Genomic DNA, 25,874 nt, shown 5'->3' with positions numbered 1-25,874 from the left:
AGTCACTTAACCTCTGTGGTCCTCAGCGTCTCAGCTGTAAAAAGGGAATGCCTGCTCGCCGTCTTAGATTATGAACCCCAGGTGGGACTGGGGGAACTGTCTTCTGAACTAATTACCTTTTATATGCCCCAGTGCTTAACGCAGTGCTTGATACTTAGTAGGCGTTTAATAAGTGCCGATAATACGATAAGTACGTATAAGTACTATAATTAATCACTGAATCAATAAATTTATCAAGTGCTCACTTTATGCACTCTGCACTATGCAGAGGGAACTATCTGCTGCTCCAAGTTATTAGTTTTATTAGTAATATTATTAGTAGTAATAATAAGCATTTACTATTCATTCAATTGTATTTATTGAGCACTTACCATTTCAATGCACCGTACTAAGCGCTTGGGAGAGTACAATATAACAATAGATTCTTGCCCACAACTAGCTCACAGATTAGAGGAGCTAGACTGTGGACCGAGCACTATGGGCTAAGCACTGGGTTAAATTTATTCAGATGAGACAGAGGTCATGGGTTCGAATCCCAGCTCTGCCACTTGTCAGCTGTGTGACTGTGGGCAAGTCACTTCACTTCTCTGGGCCTCAGTGACCTCATCTGCAAAATGGGGATTAAGACTGTGAGCCCCGTGGGACAACCTGATTCCCGGGTCTACCCCAGCGCTTAGAACATAGTAAGCGCTTAACAAATACCAACTTAACTCCTCTGTGTCTCAGTGACCTCATCTGGAAAATGGGGATGAAAACTGTGAGCCCCACGTGGGACAACCTGATGACCCTGTATCTTCCCCAGCGTTTAGAACAGTGCTCTGCACGTAGTAAGCGCTTAACAAATACCAATATTATTATTCAATCATTAGTATTTATTGTATTCATTCATGCAATAGTATCTGTTGAGCGCTTACTACGTGCAGAGCACTGGACTAAGCGCTTGGAATTATTCTTAACCCACGACCTCCGACTCCCAGGCCCGGGCTCTTGCCACGAAGGAAAGGTGCTTCTCCTCGTCTCTGTGGCCGAGGTGTCCATTCCAAGCGCTTAGGGCAGTGCTCTGCACCTAATCAGCGCTCAATAAAGGCAACCGAAAGGGGCCTCCTCCTCCTCCAGGCCCAGGACTGGGGTCTCCGCGGTTGCCGGGGCAACCGACGCCCGCGCATGCGCAAGGGGTGTGTGTCTGTCCTTTGTCCGCGCATGCGCAAGGGGTGGTGGTGCTGCCGGTGGTGTCCCCTGCCCGCGCATGCGCAAGGGGAGGAGGCGGTGTCCCTTACCCGCGCATGCGCAAGGGGGACGAGGGGGGAGTCCCTGGCCGACGTGCGCATGCGCCAGGGTAGGGGGCGGGGGTCCCTGACCGACGCGCGCCTGCGCAAGAGGAGGGGGCGGGGGGGGGTCCCTGGCCGACGCGCGCATGCGCCAGGCTAGGGGGCGGGGGTCCCTGACCGACGCGCGCCTGCGCAAGAGGAGGGGGCGGGAGGGGAGGGTCCCTGGCCGACGCGCGCATGCGCAAGGGGGAGAGGGCGGTGTCCCCGGCCGGCCCCCGCGGGGCTGGGGCGCCTGCGCGGGCGGTGGCGGTGACGGGGGGGTGACGTCACGCCGGGGCCTCGCGCTGCCTCGTCCCGCCGGGGCGCCACGAAACCGTCGCCGTCCCGAGGAGGCTGAGGTGAGCTTCGCTGCGCGGTGTTTCCTCAGCGCTCACTCTGTGCGCAGCGCTGTGCTCAGCGCCCCCGCCCCCTCTAGCAGGAGGAGGAAGAGGAGGAGGAGGAGGAGGAGGGGGGGACGACCCCATCGCCCCCCTCCCCTAATAATGATAATATTAAATGATGGTGCCGCTTTGAAGCGCCTACTTTGTGCCAAGCGCTGTGCTAAGCGCTGGGGAGGAAGCAGGGTCATCAGGGTGGCCCCAGGTGGGGCTCACAATCTTTATCCCCATTTTACAGATGAGGGAACTGAGGCCCAGAAAGTAAAAATAAGAACGGTAGCCCTTGTGAAGCGCTTACTATGTGCCAAGCGCTGTGCTAAGCGCCGGGGAGGAAGCAGGGTCATCAGGGCGGCCCCAGGTGGGGCCTCACAGTCCTCATGCCCATTTTACAGATGAGGGCACTGAGGCCTCGAGAATAATAATAATGGTCGCATTTAGGAAGCTCTACGTGCCAAGCACTGTGCCAAGCGCTGGGGAGGATACAGGGTCATCAGGTTGGCCCCAGGTGGGGCTCGCAGTCTTCATCCCCATTTTACAGATGAGGACACTGAGGCCCAGAGAATAATGATAATAATGCTGGCATTTGTGAAGCGCCTGCTCTGTGCCAAGCACTGTTTTAAGCGCTGGGGAGGATGCAGGGTGACAGATTGTCCCCCGTGGGGCTCATAGTCTTCAGCCCCATTTTACAGATGAGCGAATTGAGGCCCCGATGTTAATGATGGCGTTTGTGCAGCTATTACTATGTGCCAAGCGCTGGGCAGGATATAACGTGATCAGGTGGTCCCCCGTGAGGCTCCAAGTCTTCATCCCCATTTTACAGATGAGGGAACTAAGGCCCGAGAAGAAGAATAATTTGTGAAGCGCTTACTATGTACCAAACACTGTTCGAAGCGCTGGGGAGGATATAACGTGATCAGGTGGTCCCCCGTGAGGCTCCAAGTCTTCATCCCCATTTTACAGATGAGGGAACTGAGGCCCCGAGAATAATAATAACGGTGGCATTTGTGAAGCGCTTACTATGTGCCAAGCACTGTTCTAAGCGCTGGGGAGGATACGAGGTGATCAGGTTGTCCTCAGGTGGGGCTCACAGTCTTCATCCCCGCTTTATAGATGAGGTCACTGAGGCACCCAGAGTAATAATAATGATGTTGGTATTTGTTAAGCGCTTCCTCTGTGCAGAGCACTGTTCTAAGCGCTGGGGGAGATACAGGGTCATCAGGTTGTCCCATGTGAGGCTCCCAGTCTTCATCCCCATTTTCCAGATGAGGGAACTGAGGCCCAGAGAAGTGAAGTGACTTGCCCACAGTCCCACAGCTGACAAGTGGCAGAGCAGGGATTCGAACCCATGATTTCTGACTCCCCAGCCCGGGCTCTTTCCACTGAGGCATTGCCCTTTGGCCGCCTCCTTCCCCTCTTCCCCGTGGCTCGGCCCGGGGGTCTGCCTGCCGTTCGTGGCTTAGCGGCAACAGCCCGGGCTTTGGGAGTCCCAGGACGTGGGTTCTAATTCTGCGTCCGCCACTCGTCTGCTGGGTGACCTTGGACCAGCCGCTTCACTTCGCTTAGAACAGGGCTTTGCGCAATGTAAGCGCTTAAATGTCATCATTATTATTATTATTGTTCTCTGCACCTCAGCGACCGCATCTGTAGAAAAGCAGCGTGGCTCCCTGGAAAGAGCCCGAGTTTAGGAGTCGGAGGTCATGGGTTCTAATCCCGGCTCTGCCACCTGTCAGATGTGTGACTTTGGGCAAGTCACTTCACGGTGCCTCAGTTACCTCATCTGTAAAATGGGGATTAAAACTGTGAGCCCCACGTGGGACAACCTGATCACTTTGTACAGTGCTTGGCACATAGTAAGCGCTTAAATGCCATTATTATTATTATTTTCAGTTATCTCATCTGTAAAGTGGGGATTAAGACTGTGAGCCTCACGTGAGACAACCTGATTACCCTGTATCTACCCCAGCGCTTAGAACAGTGCTGGGCACATACGTAAACACTTAACAAATACCAACATTATTGTTATTAAAATGGGGATTGAGACTGAGCCCCACATGGGACAACCAGATTACCCTGTATCTACCCCAGCGCTTAGAGTGCTTGGCACAAAGTAAGCGCTTAACAAATGCCATCGTCGTCACTATTATTCAGGTTGCGAAGCAGGCGTTTCCCGGGGCTGGGGAGGAGGCCCTGGCCTGCACTGTACTAAGCGTTGGGGTGGAGACAAGCAAATGGCGATGGTACACAGCCCCTGTCCCACGCGGGGCTCAGCCGTCTCAGTCTCAACTGGAGGGGCTCAGTACAGGGTTCGCCCAATCTTCTTCCCGAAGCATCGTTCCCTGAGTTGTAATGGAAGTTTATAGGATGCTCAGGTGTATCTGGCTATTTAAGTGGTCCCCTTTTAGTACCCCGAAAAGTGCCTCCCGGGGGGCTCGATCCACCCTAGAGGGAAAGACGCCCCATCAGTGACGTGTACCCGCCTACTAAGTGCCTTTCCATCCCAAGGGGATTCGTTCCATTTTCCCGTGGATTTGGATTTTATTTTTTTTTGTGACAGATAATGTGGCCTGTTTCAGGGAGGGCAGGGATCGTGGTTACAAACTCCATTAAGTTGTACTTTCCCAAGCGCTCGGTACGGTGCACTGTAATAGTAATAATAACAATGATGGCATCTGTTAAGCGCTTACTGTGTGCCAAGCACTGTTCCAAGCGCTAGGGTAGACAGAAGGTAATCCTGTTGTCCCACGTGGGGCTCACGGTCTCAATCCCCATTTTACAGAAGCGGTAACTGAGGCACAGAGAAGTTGAGACTTGGCCAAAGTCACACAGCTGCTAAAGTGGCGGAACTGGGATTAAAGCCATTGACCTCTGACTCCCAAACTCGTGCTCTTTCCACCAAGTCACGGTGTACAGAGAAATCACCCAGTCACCATTAGACTGTATTTTACTCAAATGCTTGTTGTAGTGATCTCTGCACAGTATGAGCGTTCAATAAATGCCATCGATTGATTGTAAGGGAGAGGGGTGTTATAATTTTCTCTTTTGCCGCTGGGGATAAGCTTGTTTCTTACTTCCCCAGGTGACATCTTACTAGTTTACCTGTTTTCAGCATAACACATATTGGAAATCACTCTAGGTCTTAAACTGAAAATAAAGAAGGAGATCTGATTAACTGTGGTTTAAAAAGTCCATTTACTGTGAGATTAATCAGAACTAAACACACACACACACACACACACACACACACGCGGAAAGCAAATTTCCTGTTTTAAGCAAAGCTCAGTTCAAACCGAAAGGGAACATCCCCAAAATAGTGACACCAGCAAATCTCTGGTCTTTGCTAGAATTTGGTATTTCAGGCATTTCGTTTCTTTCACTGGATTAGATATCAGTGTAGACTGGCCAGAAAAGTTCATGTTTATTGTGCTGAAAATTTTGAAAAAAAAAAAATCCATGCCAAAAGGGACATAGGGTGAAGGAAAATATTTCTTGTACATTCTTTTCAGGCCCAGTCATTTCTTCCAAGAAACTGGTTTTCCCCCTACTCATATTTATGTTGTTCCAGCTGTCCCGTCAGCAAACAGCTGTAATTTGAGATGTTTTTACAATCGGCCCCAAAGTTAAAGTTTGTCCTGTTATCTGATTTGTGTGGAATTACCCCTTTCAGGCACTTTAACCCGTTTTTTCCGAAGTGACCAATTGTGGTTGTATTTTATATGCATCATTTATATAATATTTTCACATGAGGATCTTGGTAAACCTTAAGAGACTTGTTGAAGTCCAGGAAAGGAGTGATCTGGAAAAGGGAGTGGGTTATGTGGTGGGATATTCCCTCGGTGGGTTTCTTCTAAACTACTGGGACTAAGGGGAAGGGTGAGCTTTTTGTCTTTTGTATCCAAGACACTTGCGGGGCTCAGTTTGAGGAAAAGATGACATTGCGAGGCATTGCACTCCCCTGACATTGGACAGATTTACTGACAAGATCTGGGAATCAGAAGCTTCAGAGGAGGAGGAGGTGATGTTGTCAACTGTAATAGGAAAGTTAGGTGGAGAGCATTTGAGAGGGAAGATGTCAGGTTTATATTTATTGAGTCTGTGTTCCAGTGGGTTAGCCGTGTCGAGATATCCCGCGGGCACGAGGAAATGAGAGCTGGTAGATTCGGAAGTCAGCAGTTCCAAATAGATACCAGATAGAGGTGGTACTGAAGCCCCGAGGAAGGGGAGAAGAGTAGAGGGCCCAGAACAGAGCCTTGAGGGTCACTCAGGGGGTGAGAAAGATGAAAGCAAAGCCAGAAAAAAGAGAGCACAGTTGGAGATGTGGGAGGAAAACCAGGGAAGATCTCAGTAAAACCCAGTAAAAAAAAAAATCTTGGTCAGTAAAACCAAGATTAGATCTTGTATCCAGGAATGAGGGAGTGGTCCTCAGGGCCCAGGAGGATTAGAGTAGAGCTGGTTCGATTTGGCAAGGTGATCGTTGGTAACCTTGGAGAATGCAGTCAGCGTGCAGTCCCAGTGGAGTGAAGAAGCAGAAAGCAGGTCGTAGTGGGTCAGGAAGGGAGCTGGGGAAGAGGACTTGGAAGTAGTGAGCCAGATATATCTCATTCCAGGACTTTGGACAAGAATAGGGGCAGGGAAATGGGAGCCAGTGGAGGCTTCTTAAAGGCTTCTTTAGTGTAGGGGTTAAAGCAGAGGAGAAAGGGCCATCGGTAGGTGGGTGGGTTTGATGATGGTAATTAGGGAGGGGGTAAAGGGTGGGAGCGAGTGTTTTGGGGGCTCAGAGGCCCAGGGAGGGGGGATAGCCTCAAAGCAGGAAGGACCTGGGAAGGATGAGTCAGTGGATGTTGAGATAGGAGGGATTTGGGGAGAATAGGAAGGGCCCCCCTCATGGTGATACAAAATAAAGACCAAATTGAAAATGCTGCTTGTGGGGAGCTTAAGGGGAAGCAGAATAACAAAGGGAAGCAAAGAGAGTTGCTTTGTTTACAGTCGTTTGCTAAGTGATTGCCTTTTTCTCTGGGCTGACTAAAACAGCAGGAGGTGAATGATTGCTCCAGAGGGAAGAGAGACTTTGGGTGGAGGGGAAATAGATGTTAGTCACCAGCAAAACCGGGAGCAAGCAATCCGAAGACCTCTTGGTCATTTTTTTTTGAGCTGCTGGATTGAGCTGCTCATTCTAGCATTGTTCCTAATTGTGTGACTTGGCTTGATCCCAGGTTTCACCTGCATTAAAATTTCTTGCATGCCTTGGTGAATGCTTAGTTTGATAGAAATTGGGAAATCATCTGGGAGAAAAGTAGGTGGGTGCACAAGGGAAGAGAAAGGCAAATTCAGGATACTCAAAGGCTGTTCTTCCAGGAACGGTAGTTGTTGCTCACACAGGGTCTTGACCCCTTTGGGTCCAGGGAAGTTCTGAGGACAGTTGAACAGCTATCTGACGGATTGTCCTTTTGATGCAGATGTCTAAATTGTTACAGTCACCTTGGCCTGGAGGTCAGAAATTCTTATTTATTTGGGCTGGATTTGGGTTGGGTGGCTTTATAGAGAGTCCCTAAATTAGTTTGAGGTGTTGACCTCGAGATAATAATGTTATGTGGAGGATGATTTTGGTTGCATTTGTTAAAAGTTGAAAAGTTGAAAAAGAATGAAAGAAAAGCAACATATTTGGGAACCAGAGTGCCTTTAGAAGAGAAATGTGTTTAAAATCACCCATTGTTAACTGTTCAGTTTGTAATTCCACAGTGTTGGAAAGGGTTATTTTGATCAGTTGTAGTTTTTTGCCTTTTTTTAAAGGTCATCTTAAGGGCTTAAGTAGTTTAGATATGTAGCCAAGTCTGAGAATTTAAAGAATGACCTTCAAGTGGGTTCAAAAGCCCCTTAGGACAAAAATATACAAGTACTATTCTGAAATGAGAATTGTTTAGCAAAGGCTAAATATCGAGTGGCAGGGTCACAGTTGTGGATTCAGAACAGTTTAAAATCCTGGAGATGAAGAATAGCTAGCTGCTATTAAGAGTATCGTGATATATTTGTAGGACAAGTTCTACAAAGTACTAAGGACTGTTGAAACCAAGAAGGTACCATTCTGTTACAACACCATAGTAATCATGTGGATTTAATCGGTTTAATTAGTTATTTCAGTTATTGTCATCATGAGTGGACCCGTTGATTGAGAGTTAAATGTACTAGGCAGCAGAGCTGGAGGGTTTGATAATTCCTAGTTAAGAGGAAACAAACGTGTACGGGAGAACTCATGTCCAAAACAGAACTCATCTTCTCACCCAAACTCAGTCCTCCCCCATCTAGATATTACCACCATCCACCCTGTCTCACAAGCCCATAGTCTTGGCATTTTCCTCAGCTCATCTTCTGGTATTTGTAAAACGCTTATAACGTGCCAAGCAACTATTCTAAGCGCTGGGGTAGGTACAAATTAATCATGGTGGACACAGTCCCTGGCCCACATAAGGCTCACAATTTAAGTAGGAGGGAATAGGATTTAATTACCATTTTACAGATGGGGTAACTGGGGCACAGAGAAGTGGAGTGACTTGCCCCAAGTTGCACAGAAGACAAATGGTGCTTTTTCCACTAGATCACGACAAAATCCTGTCGGGTTTTATCTTCACAACATCTCTAGACTCTGTCCTTTCCTCTCCAACCAAACTGCTATCACACTGATCTAAACACTTGTCATTTCCCACCTTTACTACTGCAATCAGCCTCTTCCCTGACCTCCCTGCCTCCTGTCTCTCCCCTCTCCAGCCCTTAATTCACTCTGGTGCCCTGATCATTTTTCTGAAAAGTTCAGCCCATATTTCTCTACTCCTCAAAAACATGGAATGGCTGCCCATCCTCTCTGCATTAAACAGAAACTCCTTACCTTTGACTTTAAAGCACTCAGTCATCGCGTCCCCTCTTATCTTACATCCCTGGTCTCCTACTACAACCTAGCCTGCACACTCTGCTCCTCTAAAGCCAATCAATCATTCATTCAGTCATATTTATTGAGTGCTTACTGTGTGCAGAGTACTGTACTAAGCACTTGGAAAGTACAGTTTGGCAACAAATATAGACAATCCCTACCCAACAATGGGTTCACAGTGTAGAAGGGGCAAGACAGACAACAAAACAAAGCAAGTAGACTGGCGTCAATAGCATCAATATAAATAACAGTACTCCATCTTGTCTATCTCCCCCCCCACCCGTTCCTCAGACCTGGAACGCGCAGTCCCTCCATATCTGACAGTCCTCAATCTCCCCACCTTCATTCTCCTCCAAAAGACCTCCTTTGAGGAAAACCTTATTTCTTTATCCACCCTACCTTCTGCATTATCTATGTACAACCGGAAGCACTTTGATAGTCTCCCCAGCCCCACAGCACTTATGTACATATCCTTTTATTCTACTGTTTCCCCTAGCTGTAATTTATTTTAATGTACGTCTCCCCCTCTAGTCTATAAGCTCCTTGGCGGCCGGGGCCGGGATTGCTTCGACCAACTCTATTTTTATTATACTTTACCAAGTCTCTAGTACAGTGCTCCACACACAATGAGCACTCAATATATACCATTGATTCATTGGTTAAGAGGGTACTGGTTTAAAAGGGAGATTGCAGGGTTGAGGCAGGGATACTTTGAGTCCCAAAACCTGCTTTTTGTTTCACCCTCAGGAAATCTTGGGATTGCTTCGACCAACTCTATTTTTATTATACTTTACCAAGTCTCTAGTACAGTGCTCCACACACAATGAGCACTCAATATATACCATTGATTCATTGGTTAAGAGGCTACTGGTTTAAGAGGGAGATTGCAGGGTTGAGGCAGGGATACTTTGAGTCCCAAAACCTGCTTTTTGTTTCACCCTCAGGAAATCTTCTTGGCTCTTTTATTAGCAAATATACACAAGTCTCGGTTTCTGTCTCCACGATTTCACAGAACTAGCTCTTTTTAAGGTTTCCAATTGCCATATTTTGAATGTCACATGAACAGTCTCCTATCTGTATTCTTCTCAACCTCTCATCTGATAGTTGGTCTGTCACTGCTTCAAAATAAAGTCTTTGGAGTTTGAAACAGAGTTCTTCATTCTGTTCATGTTAAGAACATAAGAATTGCCATATTGGGTTAGACCAGTGATGCCTCCATTTCACAAAAATACACCCTTCGTGAAGTTTGTCTTCACTGTTAAGGTTGTAACCTCTAATCACTCAATTTGTAACTGTCTTCATTAACTTCACCTGAACCAATAATAATAATAGTGGTTTTGTTAAGTGTTTACCATATGCCAAGCACTGTCCCAAATGTTGGGGTGTATACGTGGTCATCGGGTGTCAGACAGGGCTCTCAGTCTAAGTAGGAGGGAGAACAGGTATTGACTCTCCATTTTGCACATTAGGAAACTGAGACACAGAGAAGTTAAGTGACTTGCCAAAGGTTACACAGCAGGTACCTGGCCGAGCAGAGTACCTCTGTCTCACTGGACCATGCTCCCTCCAATAGGCTACGCTGCTTCTCCAAACTATTGATATTTTTCACCTGTACAACTTCATCATAAAAAAAAATTCCTGTGTGTGAAGTACCCTTTTCTGAAGGTCACCTTTTTGATTCATCCCCCTAGTATCTCCTTTAGAAGCTCTTTATGATTCATTGCAGTCACTGCAATACTATTCTAGTATTCTATTAGTATTTACTAAGCATCTACTCTGTGCAAAGCATGTACTAAGTTTGGGTACAGGAGTGAGAAGAAATGAAAAAGCAGTAGAGTTTTGGAGCGGAGATTCATTTTACTCGTAGATTCCCCACTTTGGGGAAATCTCAGCCATTTCCCGTGATATTGATGGAAATCTGTGTATTATACCTTTCCCGGGGCTATTTGATTTTAAGTCTCAGATGATTAATATGTATTTGGCACTACTAAGTAGTGTTTTGGCTGCCCAGCAGTCTCCTGCAGGGTCATGATTCCACCCTAGCTGTGTCACATTTGGCTATAAACGAAGTTGCTCATTGAAAACCCCACGGGCACTTTGAGGGTGCTTCTTCTTGCCTGCCTACATGCTCATTGCAATTTGGGTCCTCATGGGAACGTGACTGGCAGGGGTGAGAGCGGGTGACTGGCACAAACCACCAGTACTCTAGTCAATTGCTCTGAGCGGGTTCTTGGTCCTGAAGTTTCTGTGGAAAGGGAATGTGTCTGTTTATTGTTGTATTATACTCTCCCAAGCGCTTACTACAGTGATCCGCACACAGCGCTCGGTACATACAATTGAATGAATGGAAGTCTCAGGACTGAGGTTTGTCCTCTGTTCTCATGAGGACTCTCCTCTCATTAGTATCGGTATCCCTAGGCCTGGATGTGTGATTCCTGTTGGTACTTTTTGACACTTGGCACTCCTAGGTAATATGCATGTTGTCTTCCCCTTTTCAGGCTAACACAGTGAAGGTAAAACTTCTCAGTTTCTCCTGCTAGCCTGTCCACCTTTGCAGTCAGTTTGGGATGTACCACCAACATCCTGCTTCCCTATTGTATTAATCCCCAAATAATCCTTGATTTCTCACTGTCCTCTGTCCATCTTCCAACAATCAGCAAGCCATGCCGCCGTCGCCTCTGCAATAACCCCGAGATCTGTCCCTTTTTTTTTTTAATTAAGCAGTTTTTCCTGCCAAATTCATGGCCCCAGGCGTGAGTCTTCTTAGGCCTGTACAAGTTTGCCTCTTAGCTTCAGCCTTTTTACCCTGTGATCAGCTGCAAGATGCCACTGCAAAACCTGTTTTTCCAATCATTGGTATTTGAGTGCTGTATAAGCACTTGGGAGAGTACAACAGGAACATATTTTGTGTCTTCCAGATCGTTAGAATTTTAATGGAGGAGGTAAGCAGATGCAAATAATTTACAGGTCGTAGGGAGCAGGAGGAAAAAGGGCGATACAGATAAGAGTACGAATATGTCCGGATGCAATAGCTGAATTAGTAATTGAATAAATGCTAAGGGCGGTCCTTGGGTTGACAAGACTTGGAGTGTTGGAAATAAATCGTGGACGGCTTCCTAGAGGATTTGAGATTTCAGGAGGACTTTCAGCATAGAGAGAGAGCTGTGGGTTGGTAGATTTAAAAGGAGAGGGAGTTCCTGGAAGTGGGAAATAGTGTTCAGAGGTGACACAGACATGAATGTGATACAGGTAAAAAGTGAGTTTGGGATGAGCAAAGGCGGCAGAGAGGTAGCAAGTTGAGAGGCAACTGAAGGAGTTTTTGCTGCCTGAAGAGGGAGATGGGCAGGCGTTGGAGGTTTTGGAGGAGTAGAGAAACTTGTGCAGAATGAAATCTTGAAGAAGATGTTCTGGGGTGTTGGTGTAGTAGACTGAAAGTGGGAGAAGATGGAGTTGGCAAGGCCAGTGAGGAGCCGGATGCATCCGCCTAGTCACGCCACGTCGAGAGCTCGAACCGGGGTGCTGGCTTTTTGGGTGGAGAGGAAGGGGCAGATACTGGAAGAAGCGGCAGGATTTGCTCATTAGTGTGAGAGCAGGAGACAGTGAAGAGTTGAGGGTGACCCCAAAGTTGCAGGATTATGGGACTGGGAGAGTAGTGATATTGTCTATGGAGCTTGGACTATTGCACTTGGCTCCAGAACCCTCTGCTGGTCGCTGTGGGCTTAAAGAGTAGTTTCTGCCTTTTCACACTGGGTTCCGGCAGACTCCCTCCCCGCCCTTTGACCCCTTCATCCTCGGGCTTTGCTCTGCTTTGCAGAGGGAGGGAGTGAAGTTGTGGCAGTATAAGCCTAAGAGAACATTGGGGAGGTTTGGTGGAGACTGTTAGCCTGTGGTCTGCCCGGGCAGTCAGAAGCTTGTAAATGGCTCCAGTAGTTTCACATGCCCATCGCCAGCCTCCTCCCAGCCCCCGTTTTGAAGGGTGAACCCCCCTGTGGCCAGGGATGAAGTCCTGTCTTTCCTTTATGGAATTATTCCCCAGCATCTAATAGAGTGATTACACACTATAAATGCTAAGCGAATTCCACTTACCAAATGATAGCAACAGTAAACTCTTCTGGGGTGCAGGGTGTTTCAAATTTTAATCTTCACACTTTTATGAGTTTTGAGGGAGTTCAGAAGCACATTTCTAGAAAGTTGCAGCAGAGTATTTTAACAAACGTTTTTGCTTTTGTAGTACATAAATGTATTTACCAAATTATTTAAATTCATTTAGATGTTAATGGCATTTAAAAATTGACCAGGTGTGTAACTTGTTCTTTTTTTTTTTTTCCCCTCTTCTAGTAAAATCCTGTCAAGATGTCTTTGTATCCATCCCTCGAAGACCTGAAGGTAGATAAAGTAATTCAGGTATGCTAGAGCCCATTTGATTCACCTCTATTCTGAACGGTGTGTAATTTTACCCTAAATGTGTGGTATTAACATCCAAATCACCTCTGTTCTACTTTTGCCCTTACATGAGCCAATGCACTTGAATTTATCTGCTTTAGTAATCAATCCTCAGTTTCGTTTAACAGCATATTCATAATGAAAAAGTTACTGACGCCAATAGATTTCAGAAATCTTTCAACCTGCTAGTATAACAGTTGGCAAAATTAATGAATAATTCCAGAAGATTCCTCTCTGGATCTTGGCCTTAGGCAAGGACATATAGAAACTTAATTTACACCTGACAGTAGCTGTACAATTTAGGGTCCATACAAGTATTGTCTGCATTGAGCTGATACCCAATTCCTCCATTCTAATTATTGTGAATATACGCAGTTTCTCTGTTCAAGGGATCATATTCTGAGTGTATTTACATTTGGGGGAATTTGTCACTTGGGCAGACCAAGCAACATCCATTTTACATAGGGAGGGTGGGTGAGGTTTTCAATGCCTAGGAGTTTACAGGCCAACACTTTCGTGAAACTATAATCAGCCCACTTTCTTGCTCATTAGGAAACTGAAAGGTTTTTTTCTATTTTGGCCTTTTTGACATGGTTGGAAGATGTGGTGTTCTCAAATTATCCCAATTTCCCAAATGCAGCTTGGTGATTGGTCAAAACTTTTTCAGTGGAGTCAGTTGCATTGTGCAGCCTAATGGAAAGACCACAGTCCTGGGAGTCAGAGGACCTGGGTTCTAATCCCTGCTCTGCCACTTGCCTGCTGTGACCTTGGGCAAGTCACTTACCTTCTCTTGGCTTCTCTTTCCTCAGCTGTAAAACAGCGATTAAATACCTGTTCTTCCTTCTACTTTGTGAGCCCCATGTGGGACAGGGACTGTGTCTGACGTTATTAACTTGTATCTACCCTAGGGATTAATATAGTGCTTGGCACATAATAAGCTCTTAGTTTCACAATTATTGCTTTAGTAGAAACTTTCTATAGCCGGTACATCCGTTTTTCTGTTAAGACACCTTGCCATTTAGCCAGATGAAAGAATGTTAATGCAATCCTTGTCAGTATGATACAACTTCCTGAGTTGCTCAATTTTTATGTTTTGTACATGAAGGGTTGCTTTCCTGAAAGCGTATGAACTTTGGGCCATGATAACTAACTCAGGAGGGGGAAATGGTTTATTTTTAGTGTTGCCAACAAGTACTAGCTCATTAACCTCCACTTACCACTGGTTCTGGACAGTACTTGGCAGAGCCAACTGTGCAGACATTCAGGAAGACTGATTTTTGGTTTCTTTTCCTCCAAAAAATTGTACAGTGGGACCCTTCTAGGCTGGTGACAAGGGGTGTATCCAAAACTAGCCTGTTGATACAGAAAGTTGCTTGGTATTAGCTGTACTTTGGTGTGTTTTCCCATAGACCTTAGTCTGGCATGTCTCTTGGGAATAAAACTCACTACCTTGGGAATTTTGATGGAAGTATTCTGGGTAAATTGGTCATTGAATACCTGTAAGAGGATTTTTTCCAGATGTCATTAATGTGTCTCTGTGTTATTTTGTCGATGCCCTGGTCCTAGTGGCTCTGTTTCCTTTAGTTCTTCTAGAAAAGCTCAGTCTTAAAAGATCCCTCAGCTTTTGGCTGCAGAGGACAGATTTTTTACGTAATAAAGGCAACAGGGTAAGTACACCTTAGCAAATAAGTATTTTCCAAGAAATAAGGCACTGAACCTGAAATAAATTAGACTCGCCTCTGCAGTGAATTTAAATTACTACTCAGGAAACTCTAGTTTAATCATTGCTCTTCACAGAAATGCTCCTGTTTGATATAAACTGATACCTGTTGAGGGTCTGCGGTTCCTGTCCGCATTCATTCTTAGGGGATCTGCCCCAGGCTCAAGGAATCCTAGTTGGTCTGGGAACCCGAAGAATGGGGTCTCTTCTGGTGGTTCTGTTCTTCATTGGGTAGGTCCCAAAAGGTCCTAGCAGGTCTCCTTGAGCCTGAACCCTCCTTTTTCCCTTTATTTCTTGAAACTTGGAGATATTAGTAATTGACTGTGTAGGCAGAAAGCTGATGAGGGAAATCAGATTTCCAATATTTTGCTGGGAATACATGGGTATTTTTTTGGAAACAAATTCACAGCTAAAGAATGGGCTCAAATAATCACATTCTTGACTCATTATTTAACTGGCCTAAACAGAGTGCTTTCTGATGCGCAATTTTATTGTATATTCAGATGGATGCCTGGGTTTTAGTTCTGGACCAATTTGTCAGGATTTCCAATTTGCAAAACACTTTTCTTTTCGCTGCTGATCGCCAATGAGACGTACCCATTAGGAGAGTCCTTATTTCAGTATTATTCTAAGTAACTTCCAGCCAGTGATCTTTGGTAAAGTCTGTTTTCAAGATCAAACCTTTGCATTAAAAGAAGCAGCATGGCTCAGTGGAAAGAGCACGGGCTTTGGAGTCAGAGATCATGAGTTCGGATCCCGGCTCTGCCACTTGTCAGCTGTGTGACTTTGGGCAAGTCACTTAACTTCTCTGTGCCTGTTACCTCATCTGTAAAATGGGGATTAAGGCTGTGAGCCCTGCGTGGGACAACCTGATTCCCTTGTGTCTACCCCAGCGCTTAGAACAGTGCTCTGCACATAGTAAACGCTTAACAAATACCAACATTATTATTAAAATAAGATTGCCAAGACATTAGATCTTTTTTATATTGCTGTTTTCCAAACAATGGTTTGAGGATCCCTCAGGGTCCTCCAAAGTTGCATGTTGCCATCTCCTCGAACTGGCTTGTTCTGCGATGTCCTCAGCCATGCCTGCTTAGGCAGCTGATGTGCTGCCTTGATTTCCCTGAGTGTGAGGCCAGTGTTCTGTAGGTGCAAGTGCTGGAAGAGTTCCCCTTCCCCTAGAGATTGTCCCAGAGGGCCCAGTTGAAGGAAGATTATTGGAAGGCCCGATTTCGGCCCACATGTTCTAACCCAGGCATCAAACTAGGCAAAGTGGGGCCTTCTATTGCAGTAACCCAGTGGGGAAATTAGACAGGGTTGCAGATTGATCACTTTGCCTGAGACAGAAGACCCAAGATCTTAGGATTTGTGACGTTGTTTTCTTCAAAGGATGAGTCATTGAATAATTTAAATTGTTCAAATTAAGTGAAGGGCTGCCAGGGATTAGTAAATGAAAACCAGCAAGAAGTTATACTTTTTGAGTGGTTATTATTTCAAATGGCAGGCTGAGGGCACTGATGCTTCTATCCAGAGGAGATTCAAGGTTGTCCTGAATAGAAACTGTTCAGAGTATCTGGACAGAGGGTAGTGGCTTGAGAGGGCATAATTCTTCTATTTAGCCTTATTCACTCTGTCTCTTTTGGGTGCACTCATTCATTCGATTCCATATTATAAATCTTTGTAATACCTGACCTTTTTCTGATGTTAAAAAAAATGTGTAGTCACTGCCTCTGTTTATTTTAGCACTTCTTAATCTTTCAGCTTGTGGGTAGGGAACGGGTCTACCAATTCTGTTGTATTGTACTCTCCCCGCAGTAAAGAGCTCAATAAATATGATCGATGATGACATTTAAAGCATCAGCATCTTCACATAGAACCATTGTAGCTCTTGCCTGTGTTTGGGGCTGGAGGATAAGGTTTACTGCTACCCCAGATAAACCAGCCTTTATCCTTCGTCCTTGGAACATTCATGTATTAACTGAACCGAAAAACTTAGTTATAGGGCTTTAAAAGCTCTCCTTTGGAACTGGAGAATGAGGTCCCTAAGTGAAGTAGTCATTTCCATAGGCTTCTCTGATGTGGTCATTTGCATTTCTCTTTCTTCCTCTAGGCTCAGACAGCCTTTTCGGCCAACCCAGCCAACCCGGCCATTTTGTCAGAAGCTTCGGCTCCCTTCCCTCAAGATGGAAGTAAGTCACTGGTTTTATGGAACAGAAACCTCTATTGGGTTCTCTTACGTTTTATGGATTTTGAAAAAAGATTTAATTGGCCAAAACGTAATTAATTCTCAGCCCTTGGCGGCCTGTCTCCTTTAAGAAGAAAAGCGTGGACGTCAAACTGTAACAGTGTTTGTTGTATAATACCATATGAGTTTAAAGATTACTGTGAATAAGCACATCATGTGTAATGAAAATTGGATTTGTCAAATACGAGGGGTTAGAGAAGCAGCGTGGCTCAGTGGAAAGAGCACGGGCTTTGGAGTCAGAGTTCATGGGTTTGAGTCCCGGCTCGGCCACTTGTCAGCTGTGTGACTTTGGGCAAGTCACTTAACTTCTCTGTGCCTCAGTTCCCTCATCTGTAAAATGGGGATTAAGACTGTGAGCCCCACGTGGGACAACCTGATTCCCCTGTGTCTACCCCAGCGCTTAGAACAGTGCTCGGCACATAGTAAGCGCTTAACAAATACCAACATCATCATCACCATCATCTAGGCCCAGTATATACTATTTCTCTTTGTGAAATTTTTTTCCTTGAGATCTTTTAGAGGCCTCTTCTCCTGCTCGTGGTAGAAACAGAATAGGAAAGGGTTCAAAGCAGTAGAGACTGTGTCTCCCTCCCTTTACCTTCCTCTCTGTTTCTAAGGGGAAGGACGGGTTTACCTGTCTGGCCCATTGGCACGAGTAAGCAATGTGATTTCAGCCAAGAATGTTTTTAAAGCATTTGAAGTGACCTGGCGCTGCAAAGGCCACGATCCTATCTTCTCTTACCATGTAAACCCCACCTTTAGTAAATGTAGAAATCTGGGATTTGAAAGTGCTCCCCCCCATCCCACCCCATATATGACCGACCATTACCGCCTTCTCTCCCTTACCCCCAAAATTATTGTTCTTTACTCCCACCGTTTCTGCAAAATGAGTAATATGAAGAGCCGGTCACATCAGTGTCCACAACTCCACACACAATCACGCTGTACACTCCCTCTCCCCTCCATACCCTCCCCCCACCCTCCCGCCCCAAACACACACATTCTTTGTGTTTGTAGAAGATCCCATTGGTGGTGAGATTTCATTCCTGGGTGGGTTTGGGGGAAAATAGCATTGATATTTCCAGTTAAAATTGCTAATTGCGTAGTTATGGTCACATGCTATTCCTTTTAATGACTTAGTCCCTTTTTCTTAGGCCTGTATCCTAAACTCTATCCTGAACTGTCTCAGTACATGGGCCTGAGTTTAAATGAAGAAGAAATACGTGCAAACATGGCCATGGTTCCTGGAGGCCCACCTCAGGGGGTAGGTATAACGCAATTCATTTAGAATTTCATAAATTGGTGAAAAATCACAAATCCCTCAAGATATTACAACCGTACACACCTGATACCGCTGAAGCTGAGAGCCCACCCGAGGACAGAGAGCGGTCTAGAAACCCCATCTGGAGTGCACGGGATGGTATTTGCAGAGCCCAAGATTAAGGACTTTCTTTGAAGTCCCCATGATTTGCTACCGCCTTCTTTCCGAGTGATTTTTGAGGTCTTTTCTGTCCTCCCTTTTCTATCCCTACACCGAGCCTTGGGACCTTCAACATAGATGTTCCTGACAGCCTGCCCACCTCCTTCCTGCAGTTCCCCAGACCCCTGCTTCTACATCAGCATGGCCATATGTTGAATTTCAGTACTTGACCCTGTGCCTTTAGATGCTGAAATCCCACCCTCTGACCTCAACCTCCCCACAACCACCTTGGCAATACTGTTCTCCGCCTCTCCCAAGACCTCCAACCTCTGTACTGTCCCCTCACGCAACACCTCCACTTATCCTGGACCATCATGCCTTGCCAGGACTCCCTGTCCAACCTCCCCCCTTGATGCACAAGTTCATGTCCTGAACACTGCCAAGTCTGTCATTCTCCCACCACCAACCCATAACCCTAGATCATTTGCATCGACAAGCAGCGTGGCCTAGTAGAAGGAGCATGGGCCTGGGAGTCCGCCTCCCCCCACCCCCGGCCCCCCAATCTCCGTCACTGGCCTCGGTCTCTCTCCTTGGCAATCTCACATTTCCTCTTGCTCCAGGACATCGCTAAATGGAGGATCCGCTGAAACTGAGTGTCCCTCACCTTCCCTCCCAATCCTCTCCTCCACCTAAGATTCCCTTTGCAGGTTTCAGTGTCACATCCTCTGTCTCCTGAGCCCATAGCCATTGCATTATCTTTGGCTGCCTTTTCCCTTTAAAATCCCATATTCAGTCTAACCAAGTTCTTTCAGTTCTTCCTCCATTGCATTTACAAAATCCACCGCTTCTTAGTGTATTCATTGGTTTTATCCCAGTTAGACTACTGTATCAAGCTCCTTGCCGATCTCCCGGTCTCCTTTCTTCCCCCCCTCTTCACTCCACACCCCAGTCTGCTAAAATGTTATTCTGCACTCACCTTCCTACTCCTCAAAAATCTTCTGAAGTAACCCATTTCTCTGCAGAAACTGCAAACCTGTGGTTCCTAAGGCACTCAACAGCTCTCTCTCCTTACTACTTACCCAGCTTGCACACTTTGCTCAGACTTGCTGGCCTCTAGCCATCACTGGCCTCTAGCCCACAACCTTCATCCTTCCTGGAACTCCTTCCCCCTTCTAATTTGTCCTACCAGTATGCAGAACCCTCCTAGCACCACGACCTCCTCGATTAAATTTTTTCTTTTCCCAAATTGCCACCACATGTATACTCATGACCTCCTGGAGCAGTTATGTACTTTCTTTACGTACCTTTTCCCGAAAGTTTCTCTCAAATACATAATCCCTTTTTCCTTAATGACTATTAATTGCTTGGGAAAGCATGGTGGAAATAAGAGTCACACAGATTTCCTCTCACACATTTCTCTCCCTTTAAACGGAACCGTGCCTGTTCATTTTCCCTCAGTCGCCCACTGCTCTCCCCCTCACTTCAGCCACCTCCCAACACTCCACTTCCTGGGGTGACAAGGATGGGCGGGCGGGGGTTGTTTTCCTTTGTGTCAAGAGGCTCCTTCCTGCTTTTTCATCACTGCACCATTAAGCTGCCAGAGTCCAGCAGCACACCGGTTGGAGGGAAAACTGGTGGGGACCCTAAACTCTTGAACACGTGACCAATCCCTAGTACCCCATGGGAATCACCAGGAGTTCTCCGACTACTCCTGCCGACAGCCCTGCGAACATGTGCTCGGGGACCGGTTTTCCTCGATCTCCCCCGTGACTTGGCACTGGTGCCCCTGTCGTCTCCCTGCCGGGTGCTGGGTTTTTTTTTAATCCGTCACAGTGGTTTTCCACTCTGATGAAGTATTTTTGATTCAACCAACAGCAGCTGATGGGAAGGCCTGCTGGGAACTACATGGTGGCCCCCGTGACTGGAAACGACATTGGAATCCGCCGGGCTGAAATTAAACAGGGCATCCGTGAAGTCATCTTGTGTAAGGATCAAGATGGAAAAATTGGACTTCGGCTCAAATCGATAGATAATGTAAGTGGCCGAGAAAACCCTTTCCAACGGAGATCTTTAAACTGGAGCCCAGAGGTACCTGCTGACTGCTGGTTGGAATAGGCAGCCTTGTGACGAGGCTTTTCGTCAAGGGTATTTACTGAGTGCTTACTGTGTGCTGAGCACTGTACCAAGAGTTTGGGAGAATACAGTACAATAGAGTAGGAAAACACGATCCCTGCCCTCACAGGAGCTTACAGACTGGAGCAGGGAGGCAGACATTAGAGTATTACGTTTGGTTACGAACATAAGTGCTATGGAGGTGGGTTGAAAATCAAAGTGCTTAAGTGGTATGAGTGCATTGGCAGTTAAGAAGGGAGGGCAAATATGGGAAGTGGAAAGGTAGGGAAGGCCTCTTGGAGGAGATATAATTTTAGAAGGGCTTGGAGGATAGGGAGAGCGGTAGTCCATTCCTTCAATCGTACTTATTTGTGCAGAGTGCTGTACTAAGTGCTTGGGAGGGCATATGAAGGGTGGGGAGAGGACACAGACGGGATCGGCGATGAGAAAGATGAAACGTAGGTACAGGGAGTAAAGTTGGCCTTAGAGGAGTGAAGTGCTAGGTCGAATTGGAGTAGGAGATCAGTTAAGTAAGTAGGAGGGAGAGAACTGTTTAAGTGCTTTTAAAACCAATTTTAAGGGGTTGCTGTTTGTGGAACTGAATGAGCAGCCATTGGAGGTTTGTGGGGAGATGCAGAGTGATTTTCTTTTTCCCCTAGAAAAACGATATGGGAAGCAGAGCGAAGTATGGACTGAAGTAGGGAGAGTCAGGGAGGTCGGTGAGAAGGCCGAGGCACTAGTTGGTCGGATATGATTAGTGCTGAGATCAGCAGAGTGGCAGTTTGGATGGTGAGGTGTTGTGAAGGTAGAGCTGACAGGATTTGGCGACCGACTGAACGTGAGATAAGTCGAGGATAACGCCAAGGTTACTGGCTTGTGAGGCAGAGTGGATGGGTCGTTGCTCTAGGACAGGTCTGCTAGGCTGAATTCTAACACTCCACCCCTCTCCCACTGAAGTGAGTGGAAGGGGGAGCTTCTCTGGCTTTCAGCCTCGCCCCAGGGAGCAGACCCCTCCACTCCAGGGTCAGGAGTGCAATGACTATTGCTTCAATCTTCATTAGGACTATTCCTGAAGATTGAGTGTCCAAATGATCTGAAATAGAACTTCACTTCTTCTACTCTTGGTCAGCTAATATTCAGCCAAGGTAACTTGCTTGTGTTGAGAGATTGATGAGATGGTTAAAGGTAATGGGAGGGGGATTTTTTCCCCCCCTGGAAATAAGTGAGGTGTAAGTTCTAACACTAGAGACAGAATGAAAGCTGGGCATCACTTGTAAATCAACAGTGTGCTTGACTGTTTCTAAAATAGCAAGCCCACGTTGAAGGGTTCAGCCGAACATACCAAACATCTGGAGTCATCAGTTCTCCAAGGGCTTACGTTAGTCTACTCAAACAATTTGAACAACCCTCTCCTATTAGAATCGGAGTTATGTGGGTGCCCAGCGTGTTCATTCGACGACGTCTGAAAGTTATCTGTGTGCGGAATGTGGTGGTGTGTTTTGTATTTTGTGTGTGTTTTGGGGGGGGGGGGGCGGGTAGGTCTTCCCCAGTGATCCCCAAAGCCCCCAAGATTGTTTCCTCGCAACCCCTTTCAACTCCCGTGGTGATCTGACCCATTTTCTGACTAATTTTTGATTTACTTGTTCTTGCCAGACAAATAATAAAACAAAGAAATGATTAAAACTCTTGCTTTGTGTGTTTAGGGCATATTTGTCCAGTTAGTCCAGGCCAATTCTCCAGCATCCTTGGTTGGAATGAGATTTGGGGACCAAGTTCTGCAGATTAATGGGGAAAACTGTGCAGGATGGAGCTCTGATAAATCCCACAAAGTTCTCAAGCAGGCTTTTGGGGAGAAGATTACAATGACTATACGAGACAGGTATGTTCTGCGGCCAAAGTGAAAATAAAATCGTTCACTTCTAATGTTTTACTCCCTTTCTGTTTGAAAGACAACAGATAAATTCCATATCATGGACCCGTGTCGCTGCCTAGCTGTGGGGTGTTTTGTTATCATTTTTTCTTAAGTAGTATTTGTTAAGCCGGTCCTATTTGCCAAACACGGTTCAGAACATTGGAGTAGATATAGTTAATCATGCCAGACACAATCCCTGTCCCACGTGGGATTAACAGTCTAAATAGGAGGGAGAACAGGAATCTCACTGGTTGCAATTCCTTACCACCTTTCCCAGCTTATTTAACTTCTTCCATGCTGTGTGGCAATTTGGCTCAAGTCGTGGATTCTTGAGATCATAAAGTTACTTAACCCTGTTCGGCTGTATAAGAAAGCTAATTATCCAAAGTAACTGAGGCAAGCTGGCACCAACCGTTCAAATGACTGAGTACAGTTGACTCAGGCAACTCACTTTTTGTTTCATTAATGGGTTGAGTTTGGGTATGTGGTCTTGGGAAACTTAATTTCTACTACAGTAGTAAAGAATGTTTACCCAAGAGTTTCAGCCCTGTAGAGATTGTATTTTCCCAGGAAATACACAGAAAGAGCAAAAAGAGTTTACGGGTTCCCAGCTCCCAGGCCAAAAAGAGCAGTGGGTTCCCGAGTAGTCTGGCCAAGGTTGCTGAAGGGTAAGCTTAAGGGTGGTGCGAGGAAGTTAAGTGAGTGTATCAGATGCCTGTCAGCTGAGGAGGGCAGTCATCACTTAGTTCCCCAAGCATTGTGTTAGAGACAGAGCACAAGTTCATTCTAAATAAGGCGTTAGCTAAATAGCATCCACTGCCCCTCCGAGACCAGAAAAAAGAAATATACGGTGTGCAATACCGAAGCTTTTGATGATTCCTCACTCTATTGGGGATTTGCATGGTCAAACTAGTGTTTAATCCAAGAGACCCTTGGTATGTGGTATTCACCCTTTCTCCCCCTCAAACGTTCTTACAGACCATTCGAACGGACTATTACTATGCACAAGGATAGTACAGGACATGTTGGTTTCATATTTAAAAACGGAAAAATAACCTCAATCGTGAAGGACAGCTCTGCGGCTCGAAACGGCCTCCTCACCGAGCACAACATCTGTGAAATCAATGGCCAGAATGTAATAGGATTGAAGGTAACGTGGAGCGGGACCTCTGGCGATTTTAGTGTCGTGCGTTTTTCCCTCGGAGGGGAGGTGACCCTGTTGGCCCAATAGGAGTGGAAATGAAGGGTGGGAGCCACTGAAGTTAGCAGCAAGTTAGTTGCCCTGAAATGAGGAGTGATGGGATGCTAGCGTCACCTAAGCTTGCACTGACTGCAGTGGACTATCACTATCACTGGCCCCGGGACAACCCACCAACTTGGAGTAGCCCAGGGCCAGATCTTGTTCAGGACCTAACGATTGGACTGGGTTACGTGTTCCCAGTTCCCAGTCCATTTATCCAAGGATACTCTCGAGATGACGAAAACAATTACATCTGGCAGGATTTTCATCTTTCCCTTCCAGGAGAAATTCTGCATCCCCGCTCAAACAGACTGTTCTCTTTCCTGTTTGTAGGACCCTCAAATTGCAGACATACTGTCAACAGCGGGGAATGTAATAACCATTACCATCATGCCCGCCTTCATCTTTGAGCACATAATTAAAAGGTAAGCAGGGGAAACACCTTTTCATAAATGGAATGTTCCAGTACAAAAAATTTCAATACCTTCCCCTTTCTGGTTGCTGTTTTAGTCTATAATTTGTACTGTAGTGAGTAGAAAATTCTGAAAAGACTTGAGTTATCTTTAGTTGATGGTGGAGAGACCTTTATGGATTAGCATCTTTTCCCAAGATGACAAGGGCAAGAAATCTTGTCTGTCCTTACAACACCAAAGCGTCAGTCAACCAACTGAGCACTTAGTACAGTTGTCTGCACACACTAAGTGCTTGGTCTCAAGAGCACGCACAATCGATGCAGTACGGTCTAGTGGAAAGACCCCGGGCCTGGGAGTCAGAGGACCTGGGTTCTAGTCCCGGCTCTGCCAAGTGTTTGCTGGTTGACTTGGAGCAAGTCACACTTCTCTGTCTCCTCCTTAGACTGTGTCCAACCTAATTTGTTTGTGTCCATCCCAGCACTTCGAACAGTGTTGGACACACAGTAAACACTTAAATACCATTTTCAAAAAATGAGTAGGTAGACACGATCCCTGCTTCCCTCTGGCACTCAAATACAAGCACCATCCCTCATAGCAGGAGGGAGAACAGGTTTTGGGGTTTAAGCTAAGACGGAACCTGTTGGGAACAGAGCACAGGCCTGAGAGTCAGAAGTACCTGGTGTCTGAGTCTGCCGGTGCCATCATTCTGCTGTACAACCTTGGGCAGGTCACTTAACTCCTCTGGGACTCAGTGACTTCATCTGTAAAATGAGGATGAAGAGCGTGAGCCCCATGTGGGACAGGGCCCGTGTCCAACCTGGTTAACTTGTATCTACCCGAGTGCTTAGAACAGTGCCTGGCACATAGTAAGCGCTTACCGAGTACCACCATTATTATTATGAAGAAAAGGATACTCTTGTCATGAGGGTTTTTCAACAACGGTATGGCGGACGGGGACTCATAGCTCCACGTTACCGTAGAGCCGAGCCTCGCGTCGCCGGCTGCCAGCGGGGTGTAACAGGTCTGTGCCGTTGTCTTGTAGGATGGCATCGAGCATCATGAAGACGCTGATGGATCACACTATCCCCGAGGTGTAGGCCGAGAGTGGGCTCTTATCCTTTCCCTCGAGGATCCCGGCAACTCCTGTATTATTATGCACATTCACCTCTCTTGGAGTCGAGAAGCATTAATGCTGCATGAAAACCTTCATCTTGTTGATTATGGCTGGGAAGTTACTGTTTGACGCACCTCGCGATTGAGCCGCCAGGTGTATTTGTAGCCTTATACTGGTTTTTACAGATGTGAAACTCAGAGAGATTTATGACTTTCATAGCACCAAGTATCTAGTAGTCCAACTACTCTTTCTATAAGCCATTATTAAGACAACTAATGCAAGTATTTAAGATTTCTAGATAATCTAGAAGTAGTGCTGTTCTTTATACTTTTCTTCGGATATTTGTATCCTAAATGCTTTGCTACAGTATATTTAGAACTGTCGAGCGCTAGCTAGTCTTAGTTCTGACCATCTGTTTACAAAATGCCTGAAGTAAACTTCATTCCATATGTGCATTATTATATTTGCTAAAAGGTAGAATTGCACAACCCCATCATGATTATCTTTCGTACTATCCCTTTGAGAATGTAACCGCCCACCCCTACCTCCCATGCTTTAACCGATGCCGAAATTGTGTTGGAAAGTCCTGGAATAAAAATTTAATTTCAACTCTCCCTGGTTGTAGCTGGAG

The 25,874-nt window shown here is 46.1% G+C and overlaps 1 protein-coding gene across 1 annotated transcript; it reads left to right on the top strand.

Annotated features, from left to right (window-relative positions):
- The first annotated feature begins 1,563 nt into the window (after window positions 1-1,563).
- On the top strand, window positions 1,564-25,857 carry LOC100079360 (syndecan binding protein). The gene is made up of 9 exons (XM_029068572.2): window positions 1,564-1,666; window positions 12,963-13,028; window positions 16,898-16,976; window positions 18,187-18,296; window positions 20,328-20,486; window positions 22,268-22,443; window positions 23,455-23,626; window positions 24,050-24,141; window positions 25,172-25,857. Exons 2-9 carry the CDS (start codon window positions 12,978-12,980, stop codon window positions 25,224-25,226), a joined length of 894 nt encoding a protein of 297 aa, XP_028924405.1. The 5' UTR covers window positions 1,564-1,666; window positions 12,963-12,977; the 3' UTR covers window positions 25,227-25,857.
- The last annotated feature ends 17 nt before the right edge of the window (window positions 25,858-25,874 follow it).

The sequence above is a fragment of the Ornithorhynchus anatinus genome, chromosome 7 (genome assembly GCF_004115215.2).
Source record: "Ornithorhynchus anatinus isolate Pmale09 chromosome 7, mOrnAna1.pri.v4, whole genome shotgun sequence".
Classification (NCBI taxonomy): Eukaryota; Metazoa; Chordata; class Mammalia; order Monotremata; family Ornithorhynchidae; genus Ornithorhynchus; species Ornithorhynchus anatinus.
This window is presented reverse-complemented; position numbering and strand designations above follow the sequence as displayed.

Coding starts and splice junctions, on each gene's coding strand:
- LOC100079360 (XM_029068572.2), top strand. CDS start 12,978: ATGTCTTTGTATCCATCCCTCGAAGACCTGAAGGTAGATAAAGTAATT. Junction 23,627..24,049: donor AGAATGTAATAGGATTGAAG/GTAACGTGGAGC, acceptor TCCTGTTTGTAG/GACCCTCAAATTGCAGACAT. Junction 24,142..25,171: donor TTTGAGCACATAATTAAAAG/GTAAGCAGGGGA, acceptor GTTGTCTTGTAG/GATGGCATCGAGCATCATGA.